The sequence below is a fragment of the Capricornis sumatraensis genome, chromosome 1 (assembly GCF_032405125.1).
Source record: "Capricornis sumatraensis isolate serow.1 chromosome 1, serow.2, whole genome shotgun sequence".
Taxonomy (NCBI): Eukaryota; Metazoa; Chordata; class Mammalia; order Artiodactyla; family Bovidae; genus Capricornis; species Capricornis sumatraensis.
In genome coordinates this window covers 165,185,015-165,203,901 of record NC_091069.1, presented here as the reverse complement: position 1 = coordinate 165,203,901, position 18,887 = coordinate 165,185,015, and the positions used below count along the sequence as shown (strand labels likewise).

Here is an 18,887-nt window from a genome sequence, read left to right as displayed (position 1 = left end):
GCCAGTAGTGTCTGTTGCTAGTATACTTTATACACTTAGTTTCTACCACTTTGATTCATTTTTTTCTGCTTTAGATTTCATGCCTTCCTATCTATGTTAAATGTCTTTTAGCATCATTTAATATTTGGAAGCACTCCATTCCCTTAGAGGTGTGCAATAATAATAATAACCATGATGAAGAATGCTAAAATAGACATTTTTCTTCTTTGAAAATCCCCATACCGTCTCTGCAAGAGTTGTATGGTAATGATGATAATGAAGTCAATGCTAAATTTTCTCTCATGCCCCTACATTTAAGAAGATTTTCTGGATGTCACTAAGAAAGAAATGCAAATGGAAGTTGGCTTCCAGAATATCACACTCCCAATTTTTCTGCTCCCTCAATGTGGGTCTCTGCTTCCTAGATGGCTTGCCTGGTTCTGCCTTAGCTCTTCAACCTCTAGAAGCCAGAGTTCCTCGGGGCTTAGTCCTTGCACCAGTTCTCTATCCACCTTCCTCCTTTGGAGATCTCATCCTCTTCTGTCTCTACATAGTATCTGTATGCTGACAACACCTACGTTTATTTCTTCAGCTTGGTTCTGTCCCTTGCAACCCAGATGATATAACCAACACCTCCTTGAATCCTTATTTGAATATCTCATAAGCATCTCAAACCTAACTCATCTAAAGCTGAATTCCTCATCTGCCATCCAGATCTGCTGCTCCCTTTTTGTTCCCTTTCTCGGTAAATGAAATCTCCATCCTGTAGTTGCTTAGGCCAAAAAATGTTTAGGTTTCTTTCTCTCACATCCCATATCCAGTCCATCAGCAAATCATGTCAGCTTCACCTCAAAACATTATTTTCTAGAATCTGAGCATGTTTAATACTACCACTTCAGGTCTAGGCACCATCACCTCTCTCCTGGATATTTATATCCCAACTGGTGTCTCCTGCTTCTGTGCTTCTCCCACTACAGTCTGTTGTAACCTAGTAGTCAGAGTGATGCTCTTAAAATATGTTACCTCTTTGTTTCAAAACCTTCTGTGGCTTCCCATGACATACACAGTGAAAGCCCAAGTACATCAGATGATGTCAAGACATAGAAAACAAGGGTTTTCAGCCTCAACACTGTTGATATTTTGGGCCAGATAATTTTTGTGTTGGGGGCTATACTGTGCACTGTAGGGTGTTCATTGGCATTCCTGGCCTCTCCCGGTTGTCAGTTCAGTTCAGTTCAGTCGCTCAGTCGTGTCCGACTCTTCATGACCCCATGGACTGCAGCTTACCAGGCCTCCCTGTCCATCACCAGCTCCTGGAGTTTACTCAAATTCATGCTCATTGAGTTGGTGATGCCATCCAACCATCTCATCCTCTGTCGTCCCCTTCTGCTCCTGCCTTCAATCTTTCTCATTATCAGGGTCTTTTCAAATGAGTCAGTTCTTCCCATCAGGTGGCCAAAGTATTGGAGTTTCAGCTTCAGCATCAGCCCATCCAGCGGATATTCAGGACTGATTTCCTTTAGGATGGACTGGTTGGATCTCCTTGCAGTCCAAGGGACTCTCAAGAGTCTTCTCCAACACCATAGTTCAAAGGCATCAATTCTTTGGCACTCAGCACTCTTTATAGTCCAACTCTCACATCATACATGACTACTGGAAAAACCATAGCCTTGACTAGACAGACCTTTGTTGGCAAAGTAATGTCTCTGCTCTTTAATATGCTGTCTAGATTGGTCATAACTTTTCTTCCAAGGAGCAAGCATCTTTTTATTTCATGGCTGCTGTCACCATCTGCAGTGATTTTGGAGCCCAAGAAAATAAAGTCTGTCACTGTTTCCACTGTTTCCCGTCTATTTGCCATGAAGTGATGGGACCAGATGCCGTGATCTTAGTTTTCTGACTTTTGAGTTTTAAGCCAACTTTTTCACTCTCTTCCTTCACTTTCATCAAGAGGCTCTTTAGTTCTTCTTCACTTTCTGCCACAAGGGTGGTGTCATCTGCATATCTGAGGTTATTGATATTTCTCCCAGCCATCTTGATTCCAGCTTGTGCTTCATCCAGCCCAGCGTTTCTCATGATGTACTCTGCATATAAGTTGTTAAAGCAAAAATGGCTCCAGTCACTGCCAGATATCCACGGGGAGGCAAGTTCACCCCGCATCTAGAACCACTGCTCCAACCCTGATCCCTGCAATACTTCTTCCACCTCATCTCCAACAACCCTCACTTCACTTATTCCTCCAGCCATCCCACCTTCATGCTGTTTCTCCAGTACGCTAAACACTCTCCAGCCTTAGGGACTTTGCACTGTTTTTTTTCTCTGCATGGAATCATGTTCCCTTATATAGCCATATGGCTCTCACCTCCTTCCCTTCTTTGCTCAAATGTCTTCCCAGTGAGGCCTCCTTTGACCGCCCAATTAATTTAAAACTATCAACACCCGCCTTCCATTTCTTGTACACCATTTCTCCTTCTCCTGCTCTGTCTTTCTGACTTACTTGTTCTTTGTCTCTCTTCCCCAGTTAGAATGTAAGGTTCAAGGTGATAGGTTTCATTTTTCCTGTTTTGTTCACGGCTATACTCCCAGTATCTAGAGCAGTACTTGACACATGATAGTGCTCAAGAAACATTTATTGAATGAATGAAGATAGCAAATGAAGAAAGTCTCTGAAGTAACTGAAATATTAAAAAGATGTTGTTGTCTTATTGATAGCTCAGGAATTGGTCAATGACTGGTTAGACACCAAACTTAAACAAGAACTAGCAAGTGATGGGGACAATGATGCTGAAGACACTGTGTCCAGTATCCCTCCTGTGCCAGAAGCCAGTGGACATTTGAAATATGACAAGTTTGATGGTAAGAACTTATCTGATTGTTCTAAGCTTTAACATCAATGATGGTCCCAAGAAATCTTTTTAATTGTTCTGAATAATAAATAATATGTTATTTGACTTTTCTGTGTTTTTCTTAGTTTTGTAATTGACTTTAAGTTTTCTTGATTCACTTTAAATTACTTATCTATAGGTCAGTAAATTCATGGTGTTTTTTAAAAATTAAAATATTATATTATTTGTAATTCTTCTTATGATTGGGCTTCCCTTGTAGCTCAGTTGGTAAAGAATCTGCCTGCAATACAGGAGACCCGGGTTCAGTTCCTGGGTTGGGAAGATCCCCTGGAGAAGGAAATGGAAGCCCTCTCCAGTATTCTTGCCTGGAGAATCTCATGGACAGAGGAGCCTGGCGGGCTACAGTCCATGGCATTGCAAGAGTCAGACACAACTTAGTGACTAAACCACAGTGATTATAACAGCAATTAATGCTGATTAAGAATGCCTCTTTCCATTGGATGACTGTTTACTCTGATGGCTGTTTCAATGTTTTACCATTTTTAAACATTGACATACCATTTTGTATTTACGAAATGTTTCAAGCATCGTTAGGGCTTCCCTGAGCTAACGTGTGAGAATTCCTCTGTTGTGCTCCAAGAGTCTGAGGTCTTTTCTCTACGCATAAGGGTAGGCATAGTGATGGTGGTGGCAGCTCCCCCTGCGTGGCTCAGGCAGCCCTGGTGAACTCATCTTGCAGCATTTCCCTTGTTTAGGACTCTACAGTCACCAAGTCATGAGCTCTTAAAGTTAAGGGACTCCTCAAGATCACCTAATCTGATTTACTCTCTTCACCCCCTCAGACAGAGGTTCTTCCAAAGTGTCCCTTATATGGGATAATATAATCTCTGCCTAAACACTTCCAGGATAGAGGGCCTGCACTCTGGGAAGAGCCCATTCAGCTGTTGTGAGGCTCTAATCTTCATAAATTCTTTCTTTTTTAGGAAAAATTAGGATTTTGTCCTTATCTTTTACCCTTTAGTGCAACAGAAAATACTGATATCATTTTCTCTCTCTCTCAAGACTAGTCTTCTCTCTTTTTGTGGGAGTTGTAATCATATCTGAACCTTCATATAGGTCAGTGTTCCTAGACTGAATAGCACCAGTACTTTCAGAAGTTCTTTATATTACGTTGTTTCAGATATACCGATTGTCACCTTTAGATATTTTTCTAGTTTAGTGATGTTGTGATTAGAGTGAAGCATTTCAGTACTTAGTATTTATTCTGAAGTGTGTCTGAAACATAATGAAATTGCTACTTTCTTTTGTGTGGTGCTAATAGATCTAATTATATCTCTACTCAGATTTGTTATTACCTTCTAGTATTGTACCAGGCCTCATTCATTTTATACTTGTAGTATTACTCTTTTGGGGGATCAAAGCACTGAACAAAAATATTACCTAGCCATTAAAAAAGAATGTTTATCAAAATTATTAACTAACATATGATTATTTCAATAGGTAAAGAAAAAATACTTGACAAAATCAATTCCTGATTAAAACTCAGCAATCTAGTAATAAAAGGTAAATTCTTCAACCTGACAAAAGGCATTTATACACATGACACATACAGAAAACAAATACCAAAATGACTAACATAAATCCTACCTTATCAAAAATTGCATTACATATAAATGGATTAAACATTCCAATCAAAAGATGTAGACTGACAGAAGGAACTTACAATTATGACCTTACTATATGCTATTTCAAGAGACACAATCTAGAGTCAAAGACACAAACAGGTTGAAAGTAAACGGATGGAAGAAGATGTACTATGCAAACAATAACCATAAAGGGGTGACAGTAGCTTACTAATCTCAGAAAAGATAAGCTCAGGATAAAAAATTGTTACTCAGGACAAGGAAGGGCATTCTATGGTGATAAAAGGGTCAATCCATCAAGAAAACATAACAAGGATGAACATATATATACCTAAAAAGAGAGCCCCAAAGTAAGTGAAGCACAAACTGACAAAATTAAAGGAGGAAATAGATCATTCAGAAAAAACTTGGCGACTTTAGTACCCCATTTTCGATAATGCATAGAATTGAATAGAACATCAGCAAGAAAAATATTCAGAATCCCTGGGCATTAGTAAAAAGCAAATTAAAATTACAGTCAGTAACCACTATGATACTATTAAAATGGCTTAATTAAAAAACTGATCATACCGAGTCTTGGTAGAGATGTGGAGAAACTGGAGCACTCCTATACTGCTGGTGAGAATGAGAAATTGTATAACCACTTTGGAAAATGGTTTGACAATTTCTTAAAAAGTTAAGCATGTACTTACCCTATGATCCAACCATTCCACTCCTAGACATTTTCCGAAGAGAAAAGAAACCATATATTCGTACAAAGACTTGTACACAAATGTTAATAACAACTTTATTTGTAATAGCCAAAATCTGAAAACAATCCAAATGTCTATTCCAAATGAGAAAAATGAATTAATTGTGGTATGTCCATACAGTGGAATACTACTCAGCAGTAAAAAGGGATACACTATTAATACAACAACATGAATGAACCTCAGAATAATTATACTGAGTTTAAAAAAGCATGACCAAAAAGAATACATAGTGTATAATTTAATTGATACCAAATTCTGGAAAACATAAACTAATCTTTTGGCAGAAAGCAGGGCTGAGATCATCTCTGGGATACGGCAAAGAGCATGGGGAGAACTTAGAGGAAGAGATTGCAGATCAGCATGAGGACCCTTTTGCAGCTGACAGACAAATTCATTATCTTGATTGTAATGAATTTACTGGTATCTATATATGTCAAAACTTACTGTAGACTTTAAATATTTATAAGTTTATTGTGTGTTGGTTATACCACAGTAAAGCCTTTTTTACAAAGAGCACTGGAGTCGTCAAGGATGTTTAAATCCTTGCAATACAAATGTAAAAGTAGTATCTTTTAAATTTGGCAGTGAGGAAGTTAGTGACTTGGGTGAAGGCAGTTCCTCATGAGTAGAGGCTTTTTCCTCTTAGTTGAAGGTAGTTGCTGAGGGTTGTACTCATCCAGTTGGCATTATCAGTTACTATTTATTGAACTCACAGCTTTGTATTTTTATTGTACCAGGATTATTTATATAAATATGGAAATTATACTAAAATGAAATTTTAAAAAATTCTTTTGATTTTCCCTTTTTTGTTGTTGTTCTGTTTCCCCCAGATTTATGTGGTTATTTGGAGGAAGAAGATGAAAGTACCACTGTTCAAAAATTCATAGACCATCTGCTCCATAAAGACGTGGTGGATTCTGGGATATTGGAAGATCTTGGAATGAATGAAAACCAAGACAAGAAGCGGCAGAAGGATCCTCGTCTTACCATGGAGATGAGACATAAGCAGGTGGGAGGGAAAAGCAAAATTAAAATGGATAACAGGAAGCAATCTTGGTGTAACACATTTAATAAGCTTAAATAAAGACTTAGGCTTTATTGTGAAAAAGGGTGCCATCTGTGGTTTGGTTAGAAAGAATAAAAATAAAATATAAGAACTTCAGAAGAAAAATAATGCTCATAAACTGAGGATAGGAAACAATTTAAGAAAACCAAAAAGAGGAATAATTGATTTTGACCAAGAGAGTGGTGAGCTAGGCTTTATTAGTTTGGATGTGGTACTTCCTATTATAAATATGTAGATTGGGTTTTGCTCAAATTTGGTTTTTGAATTCCAGTGTCAAGATATTAATATCACGAATAGTCTGGTGAATGTTATAATGATAATTCTTTTCTAGACAGTGGAAAAATTTACTCATTTTGTGATTATAATTTGAAAGGGAGGACAGAGCTGAATTAAATCTAGTTCATCTGTTTTGAATTAGAAAGGCATATGGGAACTTTCTTTTCTCCAAAGGGAATAGTAGGTTATAGGAAAAAGATTCATCTCAACACTTTGTAGAGGAGCTTCAGGAAGTCAGAATGACCAAGTCTTTTCCACAGGTCCAGAACCAAGACCAGACTAGAATTAATGTCTGTATGTGTGTATGCTGTCTTTTTGTAATACTGAGTTTCTGATTACTTTAAACCATAAGTTATGCTAAAGCAGCACTAAGGATGTTAGAGAAACTGGGGTAGAAGTATGAGCCTGGTTTGGATTTATGATGAAAGATGGGGAAATGGCTCACTAAGAGCCATTAGCTAGAAGTCTTATTACAACTGGAGAATAAGATAAGGGTAAAGTTAAGTGAAACAGGAAGGAAAGGATCCCTCTTTAATTCATTAATTCCCAGCTAGTTAAGCCTCTAAAGAATTAATGAATTTGAATAAAAAATGATTGTGCTTATTCAGAAATGTCTGTGAAGTTCATGATTTTGATTTCCAAATATGATCCAGAATCATTGACAAATTTAAATAAAGGTAGAATTGAATAAAAGGTCATGATGTTTCTGAAGTCAGTAAATCACTGTTCTAGCCTTTACAAAGTAACCTGTCAAAAGTACCCTAATCCTTTATTAATTTATAATTAGCGTACAGACAGAGCCTAAGTAAATACCAGTAATGTACACCTTGGAAGATCTTACGGATAGGAAATCGTTACTAAACAAGAATCCAGAACTTGGCATGCAACCCATTTGATTTCAACTTTTTCATGGTGCAGATAATTCCCAATTGTCTGGGGTTGTCTTTCCTGACTTCATTTAAAACTTTGTATTGGCCATGACCCAGTAAACAAATGAACTTTCCCTCTTTTTCTGATAAACAGTGGGGTTCTGGGCCAGCATGTTTCAAAGTAGTTGTATTCTGAACTTCAAAATGTATTCTTAGGTTTTGCATTTCCCTTTCTACTTGAAAGGCTGCATCTCAACCTTGATGTATTCTCTTGAAGGTAAAAGAAAATCGCTTAAGACGTGAGAAAGAACTGGAGCTCCAGAGAACTGAAAAGACCCTGAAAAAATTGGCCTTCTTAGAGGCTCAGTATCTGGTGCAAGAAGAGAAGAAAAGGAAGGCTCTAGAGGCCAAGAGAGAGGAGGAGGAGATTCAAAAGGAGATGGTAAAGCTGCGGAGGGAGATAATTGAGAGGCGACGCACAGTGGAAGAAGCATGGAAAATGTAAGCCAGCCATGATAAGCAGCGTGAAGTTTTTTTGTTTAAGCAGTCATTTTGGAAGTACTCTAAAGTTCTTTAAAATGTACCAACAATGCAATAACAAGACACAAAAGAGAAATCATCCACTATTCCATCATCTTAACAAGTTAGCTATTTTCATTTTTCCGTATTTCCTCCTGGTCTTGGTTCCTTTAGGTACTTAATTGCAACCATAAAATACATTTGTCTTTCTGCTTGTAATTACCACATTGCCTGGACTCCTAAGGTCTGTATTTTACTCCATTGAGTTCCTATACCATAATTTATGTAATGACCTCCACTCTTCATACTGGTAAGCATTTCAGCTAATTTCAGATTTTTCACCAGTACGTAGTTCAGTGAGCATCCTTAAGCACAGAGTGTTTTCATTCTTTTGAATTATGTTCTTAGGTGTGTAATTACTGAGTTAAATGGAGTAGACTTTTATGACTCTTGAAACATTGCCTAATTCATTTCCCAATGGGTTGTACTTATTTACATGATTGCTGGCAGTGGGCTGCACTCAGCATTGGGGAAGGTCATCACTTTCAATATTTTTACACTTCTAATAGGTATCTTGTTGGTTAGTTTGCATCTGTTTGTGTACCTGAATGTTTTTAAGGTTGAAAATGTTTCCTTATGCACAGTTACTAATTTTGCCTCATTCTGTTGTGAATTGCCTCAGTGTCCCATCTTCAGATAAGCATACAGAGAGTCACCATGGCCTTATTGCCACTGGTAAAAAAAATCTGACAAAAGAGGGAAATCAAAATAGTCCTCACAGGATGTAGTACTGTTGTGGGTCTTCAGGCAGAGAATGAGCTTCGTAAGTGAAATTACTAACGTATTTATTCTGAGAAACAGCACTGATTGCATAAGCTGCAGAAGCCAAAGGACAACGTGCCCGAAGTGCCTGAATACTCAAACTGAGAGGCCAGGAAGACCTATTAGATAATCCCTTCCACCCCCATCCACCTATGCAGCTTTCCCCTCTGTGTTCCTGATTGCTCTCATCCCACCCAATTTAAAACAGCTCAGCAGTGGACGTGCATTTCATTCTTTCAAGTGCCAGGCTCAGGCCTCCTCCAGATGCCCTTCCTTTTAGAAAGCAATCACCAGTGTTTTAGTGAGTTCTTGCTAAGGTCAGCCTTGCTCTTCAGATTGCTCTCAAGCCCTGACAAATCTAGGCTGACCTAAAATAAATTGTGAAAACAGCATTTGATGGTAGCCAGAAGCTCTGCTCACAGTGGGCACTCCACAGACGTTCACTCACCAGACATTTCTCTTTAAAGTTAAAAGCTTATCCATGGATACAGTGAGACAGGGAACATGCAGTCCTTCTAGGTGGACAAACTGATTTAAACGTTCCAGAAAGCAATTTGGCAATAAACTATAAGAGCCATGAAAAATGTTATTATCACTTGACTTGGAAATTCCAGTCCTAGGAAAACTACTCTAAATAAATAATCAGAAATCCAAATATTTATACACAAAGATAGTGAAAATAACATTATTTATAGTAATAAATATTGGAGAAATTAATAAATACTAGTTGTACAGTGAAACAGCACTGACATGTTATCAGTGTGTTTTTCTGGGTAGAAATATGTAAGGCAAACGTGCTGACCACTATACTCCGGAAATGTTGCCTGGGTAGAAATATGGGTGTCCTTTATACTTCTCCAATTTTTCTCAGCGAGCAGATACTGCTTTCATAACAGATACATATTTTGATGTTATTTTAAAAAATTAGATCCATGGTATTAATATGAGAACTGTATTTCTTTTAATGCCCACTGTGATCTGCCTGTAACTATCTAATATAACACTGTTATGGCGTTAGTAAGTTGGGAAAGTCAGTAAAATGTTATTGTTGGTGGGGCTTTTTAATTTATTTGTAAAGTAGCCTAAATCTGCTCCATTGAATAGTTTCAAAAGTGTCTTCTCTAACAGGTTTATTAATTACAAAGGGAAAAATAGCAACTTTACACTGGAAAAGCTACCTTAACCAAGTGATGGGTCATATTCTCAGTAATAAGATACAACTTTGTGTGCTCCCATAGGATATATGATAATTAATGAATAAATATCTTAAGATTATTCTGGCATCCCTCTCTCAATTTGAGTTTCCACAACTGTAAAGTGAAATTCAGAGAGACTAGGCGACTCTCCAAAGTTTTCACAGCTGGTTGTGGCAGAGCCCATGAATCCTGATTCCTGGCAGATGATATCTCTACTACATCACTGATAAAATGTATACCTTATACACTTACACATACCTGTACAGTTTTAATACACTCCAATAAGAAGGCAATGGTTAAGAGCTGGCTTGGATTGGTGAGGGTAAAGGGGATTACCTGAATGAGAAAGAAAGGATAGGTGGGTGAGCAAGAGAGAACCAGAAATTTGAGCAACAAAGTTACTAAGAGATTCTTTTTTTTTTTTCTTTTTTTTTAATTTATTTTTTTAATTTTAAAATCTTTAATTCTTGTTAACTTCCCTGAAGTCCTTTTCCTCTTTGTTATTACGTACTATTTTTTCTCTTTTCAATTATTTTTAAATTAATATAATTCCATTCTCTCCTTATTCAGTAACACCTGATTCTTGTATTATTTTTCTTCCTAGAAACCTTGTGAAAGCCTTATGATAAAAATCTCACTTATTTCTTACCTGAGGGTCCTGTTTTATCTCCTCTTGTGAGAAGAGAGAGAACTCATGTCTATATCAGAGGATATCTAATGGTTGTTATCTCTCAAATTTTGATCAGTATTATTCAATGTTAAACTCAATACACTTTACTAAAATTTCTAAAAGGTTTTCTACTTTGCAGAATACATTATAACAATGTTATTTCATTTAACTGTATTTTATAAAGGAATAAACTAACTCAGAAAACTCACTCTGTAATTTTAGGCCCAGATCTAAAATTCTCTACCTTCTGATGGAAAATTCAGTGTTCATTCCACTGTGATAGATTCTAATCAAGTCTGTTGTTCATACATGTAGTTTTTAATTGTTATTAATAGAGAGAAGAAGAAGCAAGAAAATTCTCCAAAAATTCCAGAGAAAGGCATGTTTCAAAGTGTTCATATTCTTCTGGATGAAGAAAAAATGGCAAAAGAAAGAAAGAAGAAGCTGAAAGAGTTATTAATTCAAACTTTCAAGGAAAATCACCAGGTAGGAATTGTAACATCTCTTTATTCAGCATTCTGCAGTGTAAATGACAAAGGGCTCCATCAGAGATGTGACAGTGTAACACTGAGCCCAACGGAGCCTTGTTACAAATACCAGACATGCCCACACCATTTGCTCTGTGCTACCCAGCTGACTCAGTACATAAGGGAGCATTTCGATCTCTTATTCAGGAGCTATTCTCACATACTCTGTGTGATCCTGAGATGTTGGGGGTATGCATGAATTTGGGGTGTCTTTCTAAATTACCCTTTTTGGTGCAGTGTGTAAGTACTAATGTAGATCTCTGGCAGTTTGCAAGCGTAGCTTCCACTTTGACAGTCTTAACTTTTATTCAGAAGAATTATTCAGAAGGTTACTTGCCTTTTCGTAGCTCAAATCCTGAACAGTAATATATGGGTGCTTCTACTTTTAATGGCATGCATTTTATTTTGCTCTTCTATTACTTTCTTTAGTTCCACTTTTTGTAAAATTAACTGGCCAATTTTTTATTGACTACTGCACATCCTCCCCCAGGCTATTTAGACAGAAATATTTTTCAGTGAAGTAGGATCAAAGGCAATATAAATTTGGGGCTTACAATGTTTCAGGTAAAAAGAATTCCTTGGAACATTTTTAAATGAGGTCTGATGAGAAAAGACAAATACCCATGTTTTATGTCTCCAACAACAGCCACCCCATGGCCTTGGGCATTGCTGAAATTCAGTGAAAGTTAATGGAATGAATGTACAAATGAATGGATTTAATAAGTGAAAAGAATGTCAGGAAGAGATTGTGGGAGCTTGATAAATGTTGTTTAGTCGCTAAGTCATGTCCGACTCTCAGCGACCTTGTTGGCTGTAGCCCACCAGGCTCCTCTGGCCATGGATTGCCCAGGCAAGAATACTGGATTGGGTTGCCATTTCCTTCTCCAGGGGATATTCTCTATCCAGGGATTGAACCTGCGTCTCCTGCTTAACAGGCAGATTCTTTACTACTAAGCCACCTGGAAGTCCTAGGATAGACTAAAATGGCCCCAGAAATCAATAACAGGCATTTGGATATGACATGGATAACTAAGATATGAGGGGGAAAATAAAGTAGTCAAAGCAATTCTTTAAGAAATAAAGAGCTAGACATGTTTGATGGCAGCATTTTAGACTGTCAGGCAAGAAGTCATAACTATTCAAACGTAGAACAACAAGAGTTTGGCCAGAGTTTTGGCTTTAGGAATAGGCAGAGAAAAGCGCAGTAGGGGGAGATATTAAGTGTTGGGATTAACATTTTGGGAAAGATTGGCAAAGCCTGTTCGATGCTGTGTCCTCCATGAGATGAATGGAGTTAATGTGTCCTCCTGCAGTAACAGTTCAAATTTCTGAAAGCAAATTGGGAATGAACTAAGTGTAGAGGGGGCTCTTTTAAGAGGACATCAGGGCAAAGGGCCATGCTTTGTTCCAGCCAGTGAGAGATGGATAACATGTGTGTTTTCCATAAGATTATTTTTTAATTTCATCCAAGTCCAACTATGCAAGAAGTGATACAGTCATCCATTGGTATTCACAGGGCAGTTGGTCCAGGATCCCAAGTATATACCAAAATCTGTAGATGCTCTAATCCCTTACACAAAATAGTGTGGTATTAGCATATAGCCTATTCACATACTTCTGTGTGCTTTAGATCATCTCTGGATTACTTAGAACACCTATGTAAAAAATAAACAGAAACCTGAATTAGGTAGAGTCCAGGAGACCAGCAGAGGGAGCTTTCATGCCCTGTGACAATAGCAGAGCCCAAAGAAGATAAAACTATTTCCTGGCAAGAACTGAGCGAATGAAAAGCCATGAACTCTGCTTACTACTGGGGTTTGATCTCTGAGTCATAAAGATCCCCTGGAGAAGAGAACGGCCGCCCATTCCAGTATTCTTGCTTGGGAAATCCCATGAACAGAGGAGCCTGGTGGGCTACAGTCCATGGGGTCGTACCGAGTCAGACACGGCTGAACGACTAACACTTTCACCTTGACTGCTTACTGCAGCCCTCCCAACATAATCTTCCCCTCTGTAAGAGTTCTTCTCCCCTTGCTATGAAAGAACTGGAACATGGCTCACCATGGGTACAGATCCCGACTTACAGATGTCTACTGATTCCAGATAAACCCAGAGTTTGCTGGAATAATACTCGGCAGTCTATTTGTTCCACGTCAACACCTAATACAGTATAAATGCTATGTAAATAGTTGTAAATACAATGTAACTGCTATGTAAATAGTTTCCAGCATGGCAAATCAAGTTTTGCTTTTTGAAACTTTCTGGAATTTTTTTTCCCCCAATATTTTCTATCCACAGTTGGTTGAATCCACGGCTGTATTGCTTGGAGATACAGAGGGTTGACTGTATATGTTTCCTAAAGAAGTGCTAGGTATGAATTCTAGATACATATAAAGAGTTTTACAAAATTAGTGGCCTACTGAAACAAATTACTCAGCTTTTAAAGGGTCAGATGGTATATTTAAAAATGAGACAATAAATGATCTATACTTTGCCACAGACTCTGCTTGATTTGAACATAAATTTTTGAGTCTTCATTTTGAAATAATTTTAGACATGCAGAAAAATGGCAAAAAAAATAGTACATGGAGTTCCTGAATACCCTTCACCCAGCTTTCCTCAATGTTAACATCTTATGTAACCATAGTACAATTACCAAAACTAGGAAATTAACATTGGTAAAATGCCAGTAAGTACAATCAGCAAGACTTATTAGAATGTCACCTATTTTCCCACCAATGTCCTTTTTCCGCTTTAGGACTTCATTTGTAATTTCATGTTGAAGTTGCTTGCTGTATCTCCTTAGTCTCCTCCTGTTTGTGGTCATTCTCCAGACTTCCCTTCTCTTTTATGACTGACATTTTTGAAGAGTACTGGTCAGGTATTTTGTAGAATGCCTCTCAATTTGAGGTTTTCCGAAGCTCTTTTTAGATTGAGATTATGCATTATTGGTGATAACGCAATAAGAAATGATCCTGATCCGCTCTCAGTATAATATCAGTTCAGTTCAGTTCAGTCACTCAGTTGTGTCTGACTCTTTGCAACCCCATGAACCGCAGCACGCCAGGCCTCCCTGTCCATCACCAACTCCTGGAGTTCACTCAAACTTATGTTCATTGAGTCGGTAATGCCACCCAACCATCTCATCCTCCGTCGTCCCCTTCTTCTCCTACCCTCAATCTTTCCCAGCATCAGGGTCTTTTCAAATAAGTCAGCTCTTCACATCAGGTGGCCAAAGTATTGCAGTTTCAGCTTCAGCATCAGTCTTTCCTATGAACACCCAGGACTGATCTCCTTTAGGATGGACTGGTTGGATCTCCTTGCAGTCCAAGGGACTCTCAAGAGTCTTCTCCAACACCACAGTTCAAAAGCATCAATTCTTCAGAGTTCAGCTTTCTTTATAGTCAAACTCTCACATCCATACATGACCACAGGAAAAACCATAGCCTTGACTAGACGGGCCTTTGTTGGCAAAGTAATGTCTCTGCTTTTTAATATGCTGTCTAGGTTGGTCATAACTTTTCTTCCAAGGAGTAAGTGTCTCTTAATTTCATGGTTGCAGTCACCATCTGCAGTGATTTTGGAGCCCCCTAAAATAAAGTCAGCCAGTTTCCACTGTTTCCCTATCTATTTGCCATGAAGTGATGGGACTGGATGCCATGATCTTCGTTTTCTGAATGTTGAGCTTCAAGCCAACTTTTTCTCCTCTTTCACTTTCATCAAGAGGCTCTTTAGTTCTTCTTCACTTTCTGCCATAAGGGTGGTGTCATCTGCATATATGAGGTTATTGATATTTCTCCCAACAATCTTGATTCCAGCTTGTGCCTCTTCCAGCCTAGCGTTTCTCATGATGTACTCTGCATATAAGTTAAATAAGCAGAGTGACAATATACAGCTTGACATACTCCTTTTCCTATTTGGAACCAGTCTGTTGTTCCATGTCTAGTTCTAACTGTTGCTTCCTGACCTGCATATAGGTTTCTCAAGAGGCAGGTCAGGTGGTCTGGTATTCCCATCTCTTGAAGAATTTTCCACAGTTTATTGTGATCCACACAGTCAAAAGCTTTGGCATAGTCAATAAAGCAGAAATAGATGTTTTTCTGGAACTCTGTTGGGGTACGTAATCTTTGTTTTTGTTTTTGGCTGTGCCATGTGGCTTGTGGGATCTTAGTTCTTCAATGTGGGATTGAACCCAGGCCCTCAGCAGTGAGAGCATCTAGTCCTAACTCCTGGACTGCCAGGGAACTCCACATAATGTTAATATGTCTTATTACTGTTGATGTTAACCTCAGTCACTTAAGATTGTGTCTGCTGGGTTTCTCCACTATAAAGTTACCATGTTTTCCTTTGTAATTCATATCTTAGAGGAAATACTGTGAAACTATGCAAGTATTCTGTTTATCCTTAAACTTTCAGTTACTGATCTTAGCATTCATTGTAACTTCCCTGTAACAATAATTTATGTGGTAGTTGTCTAAGGATGATTTTGTATTTCCCTCATCTTTTCTCCATTTATTCATTTAGATTCTTCTAGAAGGGAAAACTGTCCCTTCTTCCCCATTTATTTGTTTACTTATTTTTTCAGTTACCTATCTGTATCAGTATGGACTTGAGGATATTTACTTGATCCTTTGGATTATATTCTAATATTATTATTTACTTTGTTTTCCAAATTGTTCTAATCTTGGCCATGGGAACTCATTCTGGTTGATTCCTTTGCCCTTTCAAAATCCTTTCTTTCTGGCACCATAGGATATTCCAAGGTCATGTTATACTTTCCCTGCCCTAACTCTGGAACCAACCACTTCTACTTGGAACCCTACTTCCATTTGTTGGAGAATATTTAGAAACCGAGATCTGGTTACTAGCTGTGCTTACTGCTACTGGGATATCATGTTTTCTGGACCCTCTTGGCAGACAGATCTGGGAAATTGATGTACATATACTAACCTACATATACACACACATTGTATTTTTTTCTGTGTCTGTCTGTGTGTATGCACATTAAAATCCACTAGTTCATACTGAAACATCCAGTTCTGGTACAACAGCACACAGGACATGCTCTTCTTCCCTTCCTTTTTTGTAACTTTTTCCGTATCTATCTGTCTGTATTTTAAAATAATTGTAATAACTTCAATCCTAATCCAGCATCATAGGTTCCAGTGTAGCCTTCCCCCTTGCTTATTTATGCCTGGAAATTATTATCTAAAATATATTTATTTAGCCCTTGTTGTTGTTGTTCAGTCACTGAGTCGTGTCTGCCTCTTTAAAACCCATGGGCTGCAGCATGCCAGATTTTCATGTCCTTCTCTATCTCTCGGAGTTTATTCAAACTCATGTCCATTGAGTCAGGGATGCCATCCAACCATCTCATCATCTGTCGCCCTCTTCTCCTCCTGCCCTCAATTTTTCTCAGCATCAGGGTCTTTTCCAGTGAGTTGGCTCTTCACGTCAGATGGCCAAAGTATTGGAGCTTAGCTTTGGCAGCAATCCTTCCAATGAATATTTGGGGTTGATTTCCTTTAGGATTGACTGGTTTGATTTCTGTGCAATCCAAGGGACTCTTAGGAGTCTTCTCCAGCACAGTTCGAAAGCATCAATTATTTTAAACTGTTTTATTTTTAAATTGTTTTATTTTAAATTATTTAAACTATTTTAGTCCTAGTATACTATAAAAGTAGTTTTAGAATTGGTAACCTATACTTCTTTGGAAACAAATTTACTGGCTACTGTGTATATGTATACAGCTATTTTTGTTTTCAGCCTTATTCAGCCAAAATTATTTTCCAAAGTTACCTAGGTTGGTTCTTTTGTTCCCCTTCCCCTTTCATATGATTATGTTATTCATGTGCTTTATTGTCAGTGAACCTCTTAATTTCGATTGTTCCAGTGGATGTAGGTAAAACTGAGACATGGGGGAAAACCCACTGACCAGACTCTTCAGGCTTTTCCATAGACTTGACTGGAAACAGAACGGCCCCTGGTAAGCGCCGGCAGAGTTAGCAGGTCCTCTGGGCTCATTATGTTGGTCCCAATCCATGTTCATAGCCTGGCTCTGAAGGAGCCTAAAGCTGCCCTTGGGTAATGAAACTTGGATACTCAGCAGCCTAAATATGACCACAATATAAAAAGGGGGAAAATGCCTACCTGGCTTGCAGTGATCAGAGAGATAGCAGGAAGCTCTTGTCAGCACCCTCCGAACGGTTCGCTAGCACAAACTCAACAGCAAGCTAAGTAATTTGCAGGAAGACTTCAAAGAATCTGTTTCTCAGGTTTGCTCTAGTTCAGGCTCTTTTAACTCCTATATTCTTTGTGCTTTGACTCTGGCTTCTGTTTGTCAGACAATTTCTTAACATCACATTTGGGCCATATTATTTAATAGGAGACTCTGCGAGAAACAGAGCAGGCTGTCTTACCAATACACAAGCTCAGGGGTAGCACTGTTCATACCTCTTTCCCACCCATTTTAGTACCAGGTCTTTTTATGTTGTCAAAACACTTATTTTTATATAGAAACTTTGTACTTCTACCCTACCCTACTTTCTCTTTGATCTTACAGTGAAATCTCTTGGGAAGATTCAGCAATCCATGTGTCATTGCTAATTAGCAGAAACAACAAGGGATTAACTATGAAATTCTTACACTGTTTAGCAAGTGCCCTTCTTAATTCTCACCCTGTTCTGAAATGCATTTTATGTTTTCTTCAGATAAGCAAATCTATGATCCTTACTGCATGTAAAAGTTGAAGAAAACAAAGAAGGATGGGGTGACACTCACTAAATCTTAAATCTAGGGGCGAGGGTTTTGGTTTGTTTATTTAAGTAACTCTGTTAGAGGATAAGATAATAAAGACCTAAAGGAGGCATCTTCGATGTTACGGTTGCGACATGAGTTCAGTTCAGTTCAGCCGCTCAGTCATGTCCGACTCTTTGTGACCCCATGGGCTGCAGCACGCCAGGCCTCCCTGTCCATCACCAACTCCCGGAGCTTACTCAAACTCATGTCCATCGAGTCAGTGATGCCATCCAGCCATCTCATCCTCTATTGTCCCCTTCTCCTCCTGCCTTCAGTCTTTCCCATCGTCAGGGTCTTTTCTAATTAGTCAGCTCTTCACATCAGGTGGCCAGAGTATTGCAGTTTCAGCTTCAACATCAGTCCTTCCAATGAACACCCAGGACTGATCTCCTTTAGGATGGACTGGTTGGATCTCCTTGCAGTCCAAGGGACTCTCAAGAGTCTTCTCCAACACCACAGTTCAAAAACATCAATTCTTTGGAGTTCAGCTTTCTTTATAGTCCAACTCTCACATCCATACATGACCACTGGAAAAACCATAGTCTTGACTAGATGGACCTTTGTTGGCAAAGTAATGTCTCTGCTTTTTAATATGCTGTCTAGGTTGGTCATAACTTTCCTTCCAAGGAGCAAGCATCTTTTAATTTCATGGCTGCAGTCACCATCTGCAGTGATTTTGGAGCCCAAAAAGATAAGTGTCTGTCACTGTTTCCCCATCTATTTGCCATGAAGTGATGGGGCGAGATGCGATGTTCTTAGTTTTCTGAATGTTGAGTTTTAAGCCAACATTTTTACTTTCCTCTTTCATTTTCATCAAGAGGCTCTTTAATTATTCTTTGCTTTCTGCCATAAGGGTGGTGTCATCTGCATATCTGAGGTTATTGATATTTCTCCCGGCAATCTTGATTCCAGCTTGTGCTTCGT

The 18,887-nt window shown here is 38.5% G+C and overlaps 1 protein-coding gene across 1 annotated transcript in view; it reads left to right on the top strand.

Annotated features, from left to right (window-relative positions):
- The window catches only part of CCDC191 (coiled-coil domain containing 191), a 91,431-nt gene that overhangs the window by 9,918 nt on the left and 62,626 nt on the right, over positions 1–18,887 (top strand). Inside the window, exons 4-7 of the mRNA XM_068968459.1 lie at positions 2,692–2,835; positions 6,051–6,229; positions 7,709–7,932; positions 10,974–11,124. Coding sequence (XP_068824560.1) covers positions 2,692–2,835; positions 6,051–6,229; positions 7,709–7,932; positions 10,974–11,124 — 698 coding nt within the window. The remainder of the gene's footprint in view (positions 1–2,691; positions 2,836–6,050; positions 6,230–7,708; positions 7,933–10,973; positions 11,125–18,887) is intronic.